This window comes from Homalodisca vitripennis, unplaced genomic scaffold (genome assembly GCF_021130785.1).
Source record: "Homalodisca vitripennis isolate AUS2020 unplaced genomic scaffold, UT_GWSS_2.1 ScUCBcl_9530;HRSCAF=18051, whole genome shotgun sequence".
Taxonomy (NCBI): domain Eukaryota; kingdom Metazoa; phylum Arthropoda; class Insecta; order Hemiptera; family Cicadellidae; genus Homalodisca; species Homalodisca vitripennis.
Window position 1 is genome coordinate 2,207 of NW_025785641.1, and position 13,635 is coordinate 15,841.

The following is a 13,635-nucleotide window of genomic DNA, read 5'->3' on the forward strand; positions in this document are numbered from 1 at the left end:
TTAGTTATAATTTCCACTTAACGAAGGACGGACCAACTCTTAAGACTTCCAGAAGTAAAAGAGGAGAGGGTTTAATATTCTGTTTAGGTAGTTGAGTACCATGCTTTGAATACTAATTTATTATGGTTGAGAGGGGTACCCCTTTGAGTCTCAACAGAAATCTCGTCCTTTTTTGACATGGCGAATTAACAAGTATCCCATCATGATCTGAGTAAGGAAACGATAAGGTAAGGTTACAGAGGGGAGGACAGTATAACATTTGTGATTAAAGATAAAATAAACATTATCTAGGCAATTTTTACCCCTGGTTTTGCATTTTTTAATTTTCAAGGGGAACAAGTTGTTGAACATCAGGTCTTAAAAATGTTTAAAAAATTCATTTGCAGTTTTGGTATGTTTTGTAATATCCAAACATTACTATTAAAAATCACCCCCAATTTAATTAATAGTGTTACAAATTTCCAATTCATAATAAAATTTAAAAATTTCTCCATTACTAGCAAAAATTCCTGTTGGATTGCCATTTGGGAGAGTGATATACTGAAACTACAACAGTTTTACAATCATCTAGTATTGCAGCTGCTGCCTCAAAATTTAGTTCGTCACAAAACCTTGTTACATCACATTCCCTAGGCTTTAGTCTATCACTAACAAATATACAGGTTCCTCCTCTTATTTGTTTTGATCTACAAAAATCTGCAGCACAAGAAAACCCAATGGGATAAGAACTAATAATTTCATCTTTTGACATCCAGTGTTCTGTTAAGCAAACCACTGAAATATTTAAATCAAGCAAGAAACTCTCCAAAACAGAAACCTTATTCTTTAAACCTTGAATATTTAAGAAGATTATATTAAGGCTGATTGATTTTTGTATTGTGCATGGCAGTGCTGTACATACAGGTAGGCTAAATACATTGTCCTGATCTATCAGGTGACAGAGATAAATTAATTTGACTTATATTAGTACTATTTACAGTTGTGTTTAAAATATCTTGAACGGACACCCTTAGTATACATAGCTTTTTCATCAATTTTAGATATCACTGGTAAAAAAGCATAATGGGTGGTAATTAATCACTTCAACTAAACATCCCTTATGTATTGTACTCAAGAATGTATTTAATGTGAAACTGGCTTGATTAAAATGTTTTCTCACATACTTTATAAACTGTAATGGGTACATCATCAAATCTGGAAGAATGTTTACTCTCAAAACTTTCTATTATTTTGTTTAAATAAGTCTCACTGATGGTTTTACAGTTAAAGTGTTGGCAACTGATCATTTACAGATCGTGTTGGTGTTGGTGTGTGTGTGACGAATGTTAGGGATTACAAGATTGTATACTGGTTAAAAAAATGCACTTGGATACTATTATGTATATTCTTTTACTAACTTGTTAAGTATTTCAGGTTTTTTGCATGTGGTAATTATCAAAGCAGTATGTGCATCAATCCTTCGGGGTTGACTTGCAGTAAGTGGATACACCCTCTATGCCCACCAGGTGTCTTTCTGTTACTGAAACAGTGCAATCCTTTGATTTTTTTGTCGAACAGTTTGTGAACAGCGTGAAACGTTGTTGTTCTATCTAAAATCTGCATTGAAGGAGGCATATTTTTTGTTTTATGTTTCTTAGATTACCAAAAAGTTGAGCGATCTGAAATTCTCTATGATTTGATTCAACATCACTATCCCACTCTCCCTCAATAATTTCTTGGTTTACTTTTAATAGTAATATCACAGTACTCACTGTCAGAATCATTTACTGCTTCAAATATTTTTTCATCATTAAAACTTATTATTATTTTGTAGTTTCATCTGACATGTATTTCGCTACAGTGTTGTGTAATCCTAAGTAATACAAAGCTCTAGTGATGAATTGTGTAGGAGTCGGAGACCACACTGCTGAAGGTGATGAGGCTGGTATTGTGTCAGTGCGGACTAGCTTGTATCGTCCTCACCTGGGCCTTGATCGGAGCTCTCGTCTTTCACTTGACTGAGGCTCCCCGGGAATACTCTCAGGTCTGTCTGACAAAAACTTATAAAAATACACTTTTTATTCATTTGAGTTATGTACAAATAAAGGAATTTTTCATGCCAAGTTGGAATGCTGGACCCTACACCATTCATGGGTTGTGAATTTTGAGTTCAAAATAGACAGGCGTATCTGAATAAAGACACAGTGTATGATATTAGTTTGAACTGTTGGTTTTTTTATTAATTATATAAATAACATAAGTTCCTAAATTATTTTAAAACACTTATTGTAATTAATTAGCATTACTAGCGAAATGTAAATCCAGTATACCGATTTGTCTGTAAAAGGATTTTCTCCTCAGCCCTTGGGAAACAAAGGTTTATGCATATTAGAACATTGATAGCAAAAAAAGCATTCTTTAACTATTGAGGCTTTTTTTTTGTTGAAGTTGCCACATACAGACATCACAATTCACAGTATTACAAATACACATATATTCACAAACAGCATTTTCAACATTGTTGTAGTTCTAAGATTTTATGTTATCCCTAATTAACATACTCGTATCACACAATTTACCTAGCATTGTATCTTTTTTTTAATCCTATTGGAGATCTGGGAACGTTAGTTGTTCACACGTCCAATAAGGAAGAATTAAGTTTATGAATCAAATGCTTTGACAACTGGTTTGGGTAGCTAATTTGGGGTGAGGTTTAATTTGTTGTTAGCACACTAAACTGTAAAAACTGTTCTGAATAAAAACACTTTAAATTGCTCTTGAATTGGTTTAGATTAGCCTACTAGTAAATTTATTGGTAATTACTGAAACATTTTCTGCCTATGTATTTTGGATTTTTATTCATTTCGTGATAATGTTGTTCTGAACATTTGTTTTTAAAATCTAGTGTTCTATTAATATATCTGGTAAGTTAGTTTTATCATATACTGAAATTAAAATATATATACATATAAAACTTGAATCTCGACCTTTATAAAATGTTTACTAAAAAACGCTACACAATCTAAGCATTGTGCAGGCATTTCTCACGCTAGTTGTAGTGGTGGGTATTTCTGAGTAACTCTTTGTAAGGACAAAGACCTAGGACATGGAGCAAACTTTCAATTATATGATTCTCGGTTGTACAATTATATAATGCAACTGTTTGACTATATAATTGTATATTTCCTGTCCTTGGGCCTGTCTTGGATGTCTCATACATATGCTATGTCTCCCACAATAATCATTATACTCATTTTCATGTGTCCAAATTATGAAATAATTTGTCTAACAATTTTGAAAAAGTATCACACTTTTAGAGTTCGGGCCACGGTGCTTGGCACCTGGTTTGTACATGTGCATTAATCACCTTTTCCCTCTGAACTGCTATAATACAGGCATTTTTAAGAAATCTACATCTTGTATAAAAGAAAAACATATGTATTTGTTTTCATCTAAAAACAAATGTTTTAATGTGTTTTGCATTGTTTACATTTTAATGTAACCAAAATAGGTTGAAAATGTATATGAAAGTTAGATATTGAAGATAGTGAACACAATTTGGCATCGGGAAAATATTGTGGAGTATATTCACTATCTCTCTTGCACTGCCATTCCTACACGTCGAGCACCATTGTCACCACTGTACCCTTATGGTGTAATAAATACTAATTTCAAAATTGTATGTTGTAGAATTTTTTCCTAATATGATTGGAATTAATTTTGTAATGATTATCTGCATATGTTATAAAACATTCTTTGATTGAATGATCAAAAACATTATAATTTAATTATTTTATGGATCATTTACTCTTTTTTAAATTTAACAAATGTTTATATGTTGAATTTAATGTAAGCCTCCGATTTCGTCGTTACTGTACCATTAATATATACAGCTTGCTTGAAAAGTCCTGGAACAGTTTAATAATTTTAAAACCGTTTCTTGTAAAGCAATGAGACTTGCTATATCAATATTACCCATACAAGTTTGTTATGTGATTATCAGGTTTTTATCTCATCAGGGGGCGGGATGGCAAAGAGTCAGAAGAAACATAAAATTAAAGGGTTTTTTTAGTTCAAACACAATGCCGCGAACCAGACCTCAAAGGGTTTACCCTATCCAAAATGGCAACATTTTAATGTTTCTTAACATATCTTGAGGTATTTGCCAAGTTTCTTCATTGATGTGTTGTAAGTAGGCATAACTGCTGTTATTGGTGCGATAACAATCCTCACTGGATAAGAAATAAACCATACACAGACACCCCAAAAAGGGAACATGTGGGCTGGGATAGTTGGAAATCACATTGTAGAACCCTTTTTAATCAATAGCAATTTGAATGAGGTTTCATATGAGTTAATGATAATTATACTGGCTTTACGTACTGTGTTGTGTCAAAGTTATAACACAGTAAGGTATCAACAGTACACTACAAATACATGAGCTTCTGGACAAAGATTTTCCCAATCGTTTGATTGGGGACGTTGATGTAGGGGAGCAATAGAGTGGCCACCTAGATCATCAGATTTTAGATGTTGCGGTTATTTAAAATGAAGGGTTTACATAACTAACTAATTCATCGCGTCAATGAAGAAACTCAGCAAATACTTCCAGATATGTTACAAAATGTTGTTACTGGTTTCTACCATAGATTGGGATATTGCCAACAAATACTTAGAAAGCATTTTGAACACTTACTGTAACTGTAAGTACTTCGTTTTTAATTTCAATACAGTAAATTTATATTATCTTTAAGAAATAGAATAGTATGTGTTATTCTAATTTGCATAATTTAAGAGAAACTATAAAACGCTAACATTTTGGATAGGGTAAATCTTTTGAGGTCAGGTTTGTGGCATTGTGTGCTACATTGTGTCATTATTGGATTTAGAAAAGGAAGACATTCTTTCAAGTTTAAATGAAACCAAGAAAAATTGCAGCAAAAAAGATGAAAAAATTTGGAAATTACAGGAAGAAGTTGACATATTAAGGCTGGACTCTAAAGAGAAAATTTGGAAGAACGAAATAGAACGGATATCTAAACAAAGAGCAAATGCAGAAGAACAACTTATACAAGAAAAGAAGAAACTTGAAAATATATTAGAAGAAAATAAATTAAAAAATAAATTAAAAGAAATGAAATGCCAAAATCTTGAACACCTTTATTCAGAATTAATGCTAGATCATAGGAATCTAATTGAAGTAAACCAAACTACTTGAAGAGGACTTAAAAACCCTCTTCTAATACCCATAAAGAAAATCATCTGGACGAATCAGGGAAAAACATTCTGTGAAGTAATCAGAAAAGGTAAACATATTAATACAAAGTCTTTGAATGAGTGGCCAACCCTTCCAAATACTTCTATCACACTTTCAAACAAGTATGACATTTTATCAGGGCTGATAACAGATGAACCTTTGCAAAACCAGACTGAAATCAACACACTAAACAGTGACTACAAGAATGAAAGTAAATTAAAGCAGAAAAGGCCTATTATTAAATCTAAAACATACACAAAACAAAAAAACAATTAAAAACAGTTTTATACCCAAAAAAAATCCAAATTTTTGCTGACAGTCATGGTAAAAATCTGTATGACGCAGTGCAACCACTAGTACCAGATTCTGAGGTTTTTGTCAATGCCTGTCCTGGAGCCCCAATAACCCACATACTGCAGAACACTAACGCAATGTGTACAGACCTCACAGACCAGGACGTGGTTGTAATAATCGGAGGGGCTAATGATATGAGCCGTGTTACCTACAGAAACCGTCGAGCTGCACAAGTAATTCCAGGTCAAATACATCGGTTTTGTCAGCAAAATAACCATACCAACTTTATTTTTGTACCATTGTTTCAAAGACACGACCTGGAGAAAAAACATTTCATTAACAAAGAAATTGCAATTTTAAACGGTAAACTGGAGGAAATGGAGAGCTTCAATGTTATTGATGGGACTGAACTGAGAGGACAGCATTTTACTCGCCATGGAATGCATCTAAACAAGATGGGAAAAAAATTGCTTGGCAGGAAGATAGTTTCAGGCTATTGGTAGAACTTCAGCGACATCAAAGTCTGATCCTGACCTCTGCGGAGAAATACCTACTCAAGAGCAAAACCACCAGCCCATCTGTGATAGAGGTCAGCCCAAGGATAAGCTTGGAGTCAACTCTGGAGGAGCAGTCCATCTCAGCAGTATTTCAACAGACATCACCAGTGAAGCTGACTACTGACCCTACCGTGACTGAGTCCTACAGACACCACCACCTGGACACTCCACCAGCCCTCACCTGTCGGGAGACAATGGGACTTGTCTACAGTCTCCAACTCTAGTGAAGCATAGCTCTTTTTCTATTTCTTCACCTTTTCAGGGTTTTGAAAACGCCCAAAACAGACAAAAGAGTGGTGTCTCAACAATTAGTGGATGAATGTAAAAGAAATATTACAGTAGAACCCCAAGGTAGAAACAGTTATTTTTTAAGAAAAAAAGTACAAAATGTAAAAAAACCTTAGTTGAAAATAATGGAAAAACCCCTTGTCTGTTTCAAAATTTAACAACCTTTAACAATGAATCTAGTTCACTCATTGAATCAAACTTGCACATCGGTCTTAACATTTTACAAATTAATATCCAATGTCTCCGTAATAAATTGTTAGAATTAGAACACTTGTCTAAACTTAAGCATATAGATATTATAAGCATTTGTGAGCACTGGTTACTAGAAGAGCAGATATCTTTGTTTACACCACAGGGCTACAAAGCTGCAAGTATGGTGTGTCGCAAAGCCTCAAAAAATGGGGGTGCTGGTATTTTTATAAGAGATTCGCTTGAATATAGTGAACTAGACCTAAGCAAATTTAATCTAGAGCAAAATTTAGAAATTTCAGGAATAAAATTGGCCAATTTAGAAGTAGCAATAGTTTCTCTGTATAGATCACCTTGTGGTAATATGGAATTATTTTTTGATAACTTTGAACAAGCTATTAAAAAGGTTTTGCAACATACCTCTAAGTTAGTCATTGGAGGTGACTTCAACATACCATTCCATAAAACCACTGACACAGTGACAACCACCTTTGTAAACATCTTACGCTCTCTTAACTTGGTAGCTATAAATAAGGCTCCTACAAGAAATGAATCGTGTCTCGATAACATCCTCGTAAATTTTTCAAGGGATTGTTATGAATTAAAAGTTTTGAATGACTGCATTTCCGATCATAATCCTCTTCTATTAAATCTAAAACTTGATAGAACATGTAGACCAAATGAGACAGTCACATCCTCAAAAAAAATGTATGCGTAAGCAAAATGAGACACAAATTAAATTGTTTGCAGAAAGTTTGGAGAGTGAAAGGTGGGAAATAATTGATACCTATAAAAGAAAAGAGATTGACATTGAAACTTTATTTAACAGTTTTCTAAAAACATATAACAATATTTGGTATCTATCATCTCCATTAGTTAAAATTGGTGTTAAAAGCAAGCAGGACAAAGAAACTTTTGTGGTACAATGAAGATTTAAAAAGAGGTAGAGAAATAATGCTAGGTTATTTTGATGTTTTTAAGAATCTTAGAAAAACTGGGTCTCAGCATATGGAAGCCGCATATAACCTTTATAAATTCTTCAAAAAAGAGTATAGAAAAAGGCTCAACCTAGCAAAAAGGGCTTGTTTTGAAAATTCATATAGAGGGAGCTAGTAATAAATGTAAGGCTGCCTGGGAGGTAATTTCCTCAGAAACACAAAACAACACAGGTGTGACACCAACAACACTTGATCCACACCTAACTAACCAGTATTTCATACAGTCGGTGGCAGACATTCAAACTAACATTGATAACACTGACATATTGGCAACCAACCTACTGGCTAACACTTTAACTAACTGTGTACCTCAATTTACTTGGTCATTAATCACCCCAACTGATGTAACTAAGGTAGCTGGTAAATTGTCAAACTCTAAAACTTCCGACTTTTATGGTATATCTAATTATATTGTCAAGAACACAATAAAAACACATCAGTTCACCATTAGCTTTCATCTTCAATCAATGCTTATTACATGGATATTTTCCTGATCTTCTAAAAATTTCCAAGGTATTGCCAGTCTACAAAAAAGGGGACAGATCTCTGCCCCAAAGCTATCGCCCAATTTCTATAGTCCCCATCTTATCAAAAGTTTTTGAATCTATAATGTATCATCAACTTAATCAACATTTTGAGTCCAATAATATAATCAGTAATAACCAACATGGCTTTCGTACCAATAAATCTACAACTTCTGCCGTTACAGAAATAGTCGTTTAAAGCACTTCATGCTTTTGAACAAAAGGAGTCAGTTGCTTTAACACTCATTGATTTAAGTAAGGCGTTCGATTGCGTGAATCATGGCATCCTCCTCGACAAACTTAAGATCTATGGTATATCAGAAAATTCCATTAATATATTGCAGTCATATCTATCGAATAGAGTACAATATGTTTCTGTTCAAGCTCAGCAGTCTACCACTCTTTCTGTGGCCACAGGTGTACCACAGGGTTCAGTTTTAGGGACCATTTCTTTATTCATCATTTTTATAAATGATCTGCCCTCTAATGTGTTGTCTAACATTGTTATTTATGCTGATGACACCACTCTTTTTTCATCTAATAAGCAGTTGAATACTCTGAAAGAAAACATGGATGCATCTCACAGCTTGGCTTTAAATTGGTTCACTTCTAATAGACTGATATGTAATCAGGAGAAAACGCAAAATCTGCTTCTCAGCTTATCTGAAAATTATGAAGATCAATCTGTAAAATTGTTGGGTTTTCATCTTGACAGCAAGCTTAATTGGAAATCACACATTGACCATGTATGTAGAAAAATATCTAGAGTCTTGTATCTAATGTGGAAACTGAGGGATTTTGTTAGCTGTGAATATTTGAGAGTGGCATATTTTGCCTTTTTTCAATCACACATTTCCTATGGCATTGTTTTGTGGGGTCACTTCCAATGCTGTGAATGATATTCTTCTCATTCAAAAAAAAGTAGTTAGAACCATCAGTAGAAGCAGCTCTCTAGAACATTGCAAACCACTTTTTATCAATCTCAAATTCATGACAGTTATTAACCTTTACATTTTTCATATACTAGTCTATACAAAATTACAAATTACAGATTTCAATACCAGACAAGATTTTCATCAACACAATACCAGGGGTAAAAACAAATTAGATCTCCCTCAGCACAGGCTAGTCAAAACCGGCAACTCTTTTAAATTCAATTGCATAACTTTTTATAATAAGCTGCCTGCATCTGCTACAATGACTCCTTTCAATATTTTTAAACTAAAGATAAGTAACTGGCTCATATGCAATCCATTCTACTCTTTAAAAGAATTTTTAGATTCTGACATAAATATCATTTTTTGATTAGTTTGATTTGTAGATTTCTGATTTTTCTATACTGTATTAGCTATAACGTAATTAACAAACCATGTGCACACTCTTCATAGATTATATTAAACCTGTTACTTGGTCATAAAATTAGTATAATTATAGTACAATATTGTAATAACTAATTTTGTTGTTGTAAATATCAGTGCTGTATATTTTGACGATGCCTATTTCATATTGTTGTGACCAATGGCTAATAAACTTCTTGATTCTTGATTCTACTAAAAAAGACATTTAATTTTATGTACATCTTGACCTATGTTCTAATTTAAGATTTTCTTCTTACTTCTTGCCATCCTCCTGATGAGGTAAAAGCCTGTCAATCGCATAAAAAATTAGATTTTTATGGGTAATATTGATATACCAAGTCTCATTGTTTTACAAGAAGTGGTTAAAAATTATTAAACTATTCCGGCACTTTTCAAGCACATTGTACATACATATTTTGTTTTAATTTATTTTCTAGAATATAACATTATTGTGTGGATTCATGTAAAATAGTTGTGCACCACAATAATTAGTTACTCTCGCACCAATTCCATTAATAATTCCTACCATACTAATATGTCAGAGACCTCAGATAAGAAAGAAAGTAAAAAGTATGTTCTAGAGAGGTCCCAACGCTATTTTTTATGGTACTGTTATATTATTTCATATTGGTTTACAAATAACAAATGTAATGTTAACCTAGTATTGTTTGTTATACACACTGGACTGTTTTAGGTAATAGAGATGAACCGGCGCCAGACAGAGTTGGTCGTGGGATTAGCTACAGACCTGCGCCAGGTGGTACCAGAGGAACCAGTCTGGCGCACGACTATCGAGCAGTATGCTACACACCACGAGGCCCTTATCTTGTCGGCTGTTAGCTCAGGTTACCCCCAGCGTGGCACTATCTGGACATACTGTGGCTGTTTGCTCTTTGCCACCTCCCTACTCACCACACTTGGTCAGTGCCACTGAAACTGTAAACTTCTACTTGGAAACCAATTATTCAGATCAATTTTAATAGGTCCAGTTGGATTTCTCCTTGAAAAATTGATTTCCTAGCAAAAACAACCTAAGTTGACTGTTACTAAAGCAGTTTTAGTAATACGTTTTATTGGCTAAAGCATGTAATTAATGCTCATTTTTTATCTAATTGTTCAATTACCTTCAACCCTCCGACTGGCCATATAGTAACTTCTATACAGGCAGGCCATTATGGCTGAATTGCTAGTGTTTTTCTAAAGTGCTATAAAATATACATGCTTTATGCAACTTCAGAATTTATGATCTAAAAATAAAATATGAAACACTGCGTAAAATATAACACATGCACAAGTCATACTAACATGTACAAAAAAGTAGCTAATTGACCAAAAGTACAATGGTTTTTTGATAGGCCAATTTATAATATTGCTTTACAAACAAACCCAACAAATATCATAGTAATCCCAAATAGTTGTTCTGTTAGGTAAATGTAAATTTATAAGTTTTAGCTAAAAAAATGTTAATGTTAAAAAAGTTATGTAGGTTTTTTCGTAAAAGTTTTTTTATAAATTTAATAGTTTTATAAAAAATATAATAAATGGTAATTCAAGGTATTATTGTTTTATACGAGGGCATCCAGAAAGTAGATTACGTTTCACTCTGTAACCACTACGGCAGGGACTATTTTGGCCATTTTTATGTCAAGGCGTTTCTCCATTCAGTGGCTATCCAACCGTACTAGTGGGAGGTTACTGTTGCTCCTTGTTGTTTTTAAATACCAGTTTAAAATGTTTAATGCAATTGAAAATCTTGCAAGTTGTCTGGTCTGGTACAATCAATACAGTTTTTGTTGGTTAAGCACAGTAAACCAATCGAGATTTATCGCTAACTCTGTGAAGTTTATGGATAGTTATAAGGATGTGATTACTGAAGGTGGAGTGAGGTCATTTTTGTGAGGTTAAAGATCGTTATATGGAAAAAATATGTTATAGAATCAGAGATGAGAAAACGAAAACTTGCAATTCAGTACACATATGTAGTAACCTATAGTACTCTGTGATTTACTATTTATTTGAAAGTTGTCTTCTTTGGTAAGTCTGATATAATTTCCAGTTTTTTAGATTAAAAATTTGTTGCTTTAGTAACATTGTTGAACATTACAAAATTGATCAATGTTTGTCATCAATGTGTGAAAACCAGGGTTCGGTGCACCGGTGCCACGCACTGTGACAGGTCGAATTTGTGCCATTGTGTTTGCTGGAGTGGGTATTCCGGTGCACTTGCTGCTGGTGCTTAACGTTGGCTTACTGCTTGCTGTCAAGCTGCATCACTTGTCCCACGTCTCCCAGCGCAAGCTCGTCAGGCTACACAGACAGCTTACCAACCGTAAGTCTGACCACATTTTGTTCACCTCACTTATTTTCTCGGATTGCATCTACAAGGTTTTAAATTTAAAATACAATGTATTGCAATTTTGCTTTTATTGCTAAACTGGTGATGCTAAACCACATTCACAACGCACTATCTCTGTGCTATACATCCTGTAGTGCCGTCGTTTCACACCGTGGGATTGGAGGCCTCCCAGTCCACCATAGAAATGTATGTCTGTGGTGTGATTCCGGACAGACCATTTGAGACTGACCATGCCCGAATTGGCACCACTGGCGCTGAAGGCAACTGGTGTCACAGAGTGCACAATCAGAGTACTAGCCTAGATTCTGGGGTTTTGTTGACAAGAGGACCACCTAATGCAGGACTAGTGGCAGCTGCTAAAGGTTAGACATGTATTATGAACTCAGTGATTTCCGTTTGTTAAAAAATATTAAATTTATATCAAATTTTTTGTTAGAAATAAAAGAACGTGTAACAAAGAGTGGGAAATGTAAACAAAGGCCTTAGGTAAGTCAGCTATAAGTAAAACAAGGCTTTACTAGTGGTATAAATGTTACAAAGATGGCTGTGAAGACATTGAAGCTGATGAACACTCTGGACACCCCAACAACCGATAAAAACAAAAAATAGTGGAAAAAAGGTTATGAATGATTGCCGTATTACGATCAAAGAGGTTACTGATAATGTTTGCATGTCAATTGGCTCATGCCATGAAATTTTGTGAATGTTTTAGGTATGAGACGTGTGGTAGCAAAATTTTTTCTAAAATTGTTAAATTTTGAACAAAAACAGTGACGTATAGAAGTTTGCTCAGTAGTCACTAAATGAAGCCAATGACGATGCAGAATTAATGAAATGTGTTACTAATGCAATGAATAATGAAATGGGTTACTAAACACGGGTTTACGGATATGACATCAAAACCAAGGCTCAATCAACCCAGTGGAGGCATTTGAAGAGCCAAGACCGAAAAAGGCTCAACAAGTGCAGTTGAACATGAAGATTATGCTGACTGTGTTCATGGCTTTTGTACCATGACAATACACTTGCTCACACCTAATTACTTATTCATGAATTTTTGGTCAAAAACAGTACTTTTATGATGCCCCACTATTAATGTTATAGAATAAATAATTTTTTTTCCAGAAATTATTTTTTTTCTAGAAATGCAAATTTCCATTATCTTTTGAACATACCTTGTAAATATTTGATGTTTCAGCCAAATCACAAGAGGAGGACTGGCCTGAGGATATCTTCACACCAGACGATACCCCTCCTCCCCCTCCGTCCTGGATCAAGTTCTTTCCATTTGTGGCCATCCCCATCTACTACTCTGCTTGGGCCTGTTACTGTTTGGGGTGTTTCCGGGACAAAACTTTTCCTGAGGTCCTGTTGTTCCCTCTGGACTTCACAGCTGCTGGAGGCGTGGCCTCGCGCTACGGCCCACTGCGTGTTGCGTATGCCGCATACCTAGAGGGTGCTGTCATCCTCGCCTCCACCAATGTTGCCCTATTGCGTGTCACTGCTACGCGTGGTTTCACTACACTCGGGATCAAACTGGGCCTCATGATTAATTCTCATAAATAGATTACTTTTGTACATAATTTCAATAAATGTACTTTTAACACTTGTTTTGGTTTTATTGAAAGTCTTTATTCCAATAGAATGGTTGCAATACATAAATATTTCTTGTCAATTTTAAAATTTGTTCTAACTACACAAATAAATAATTAGATAAAATTGCCTCCAGTGTTTCTTAAATCAAATTGGTTTTTAGATAAAGTCATGTGACATAACGTGATCAATTAATATAAACAGAATATATTTTAAACCATCCCAAAATAATTTATTATTAT

General features: G+C 34.2%; 1 protein-coding gene across 1 annotated transcript; it reads left to right on the plus strand.

Annotated features, from left to right (window-relative positions):
- Positions 1-1,862: 1,862 nt before the first annotated feature.
- On the plus strand, positions 1,863-13,366 carry LOC124374668 (TWiK family of potassium channels protein 7-like). The gene is made up of 4 exons (XM_046832842.1): positions 1,863-2,023; positions 10,139-10,364; positions 11,588-11,773; positions 12,999-13,366. The coding sequence occupies exons 1-4, from the start codon at positions 1,916-1,918 to the stop codon at positions 13,364-13,366; spliced, it is 888 nt and encodes a 295-aa protein (XP_046688798.1). The 5' UTR covers positions 1,863-1,915.
- The last annotated feature ends 269 nt before the right edge of the window (positions 13,367-13,635 follow it).

Excerpts from the sequence above, each read along its gene's own strand:
- LOC124374668 (XM_046832842.1), top strand. The coding sequence starts at position 1,916 with ATGAGGCTGGTATTGTGTCAGTGCGGACTAGCTTGTATCGTCCTCACC. Across the intron at positions 2,024-10,138 it reads CTCCCCGGGAATACTCTCAG|GTAATAGAGATGAACCGGCG; the intron begins GTCTGTCTGACA and ends GGACTGTTTTAG. Across the intron at positions 10,365-11,587 it reads CTCCCTACTCACCACACTTG|GGTTCGGTGCACCGGTGCCA; the intron begins GTCAGTGCCACT and ends TGTGAAAACCAG.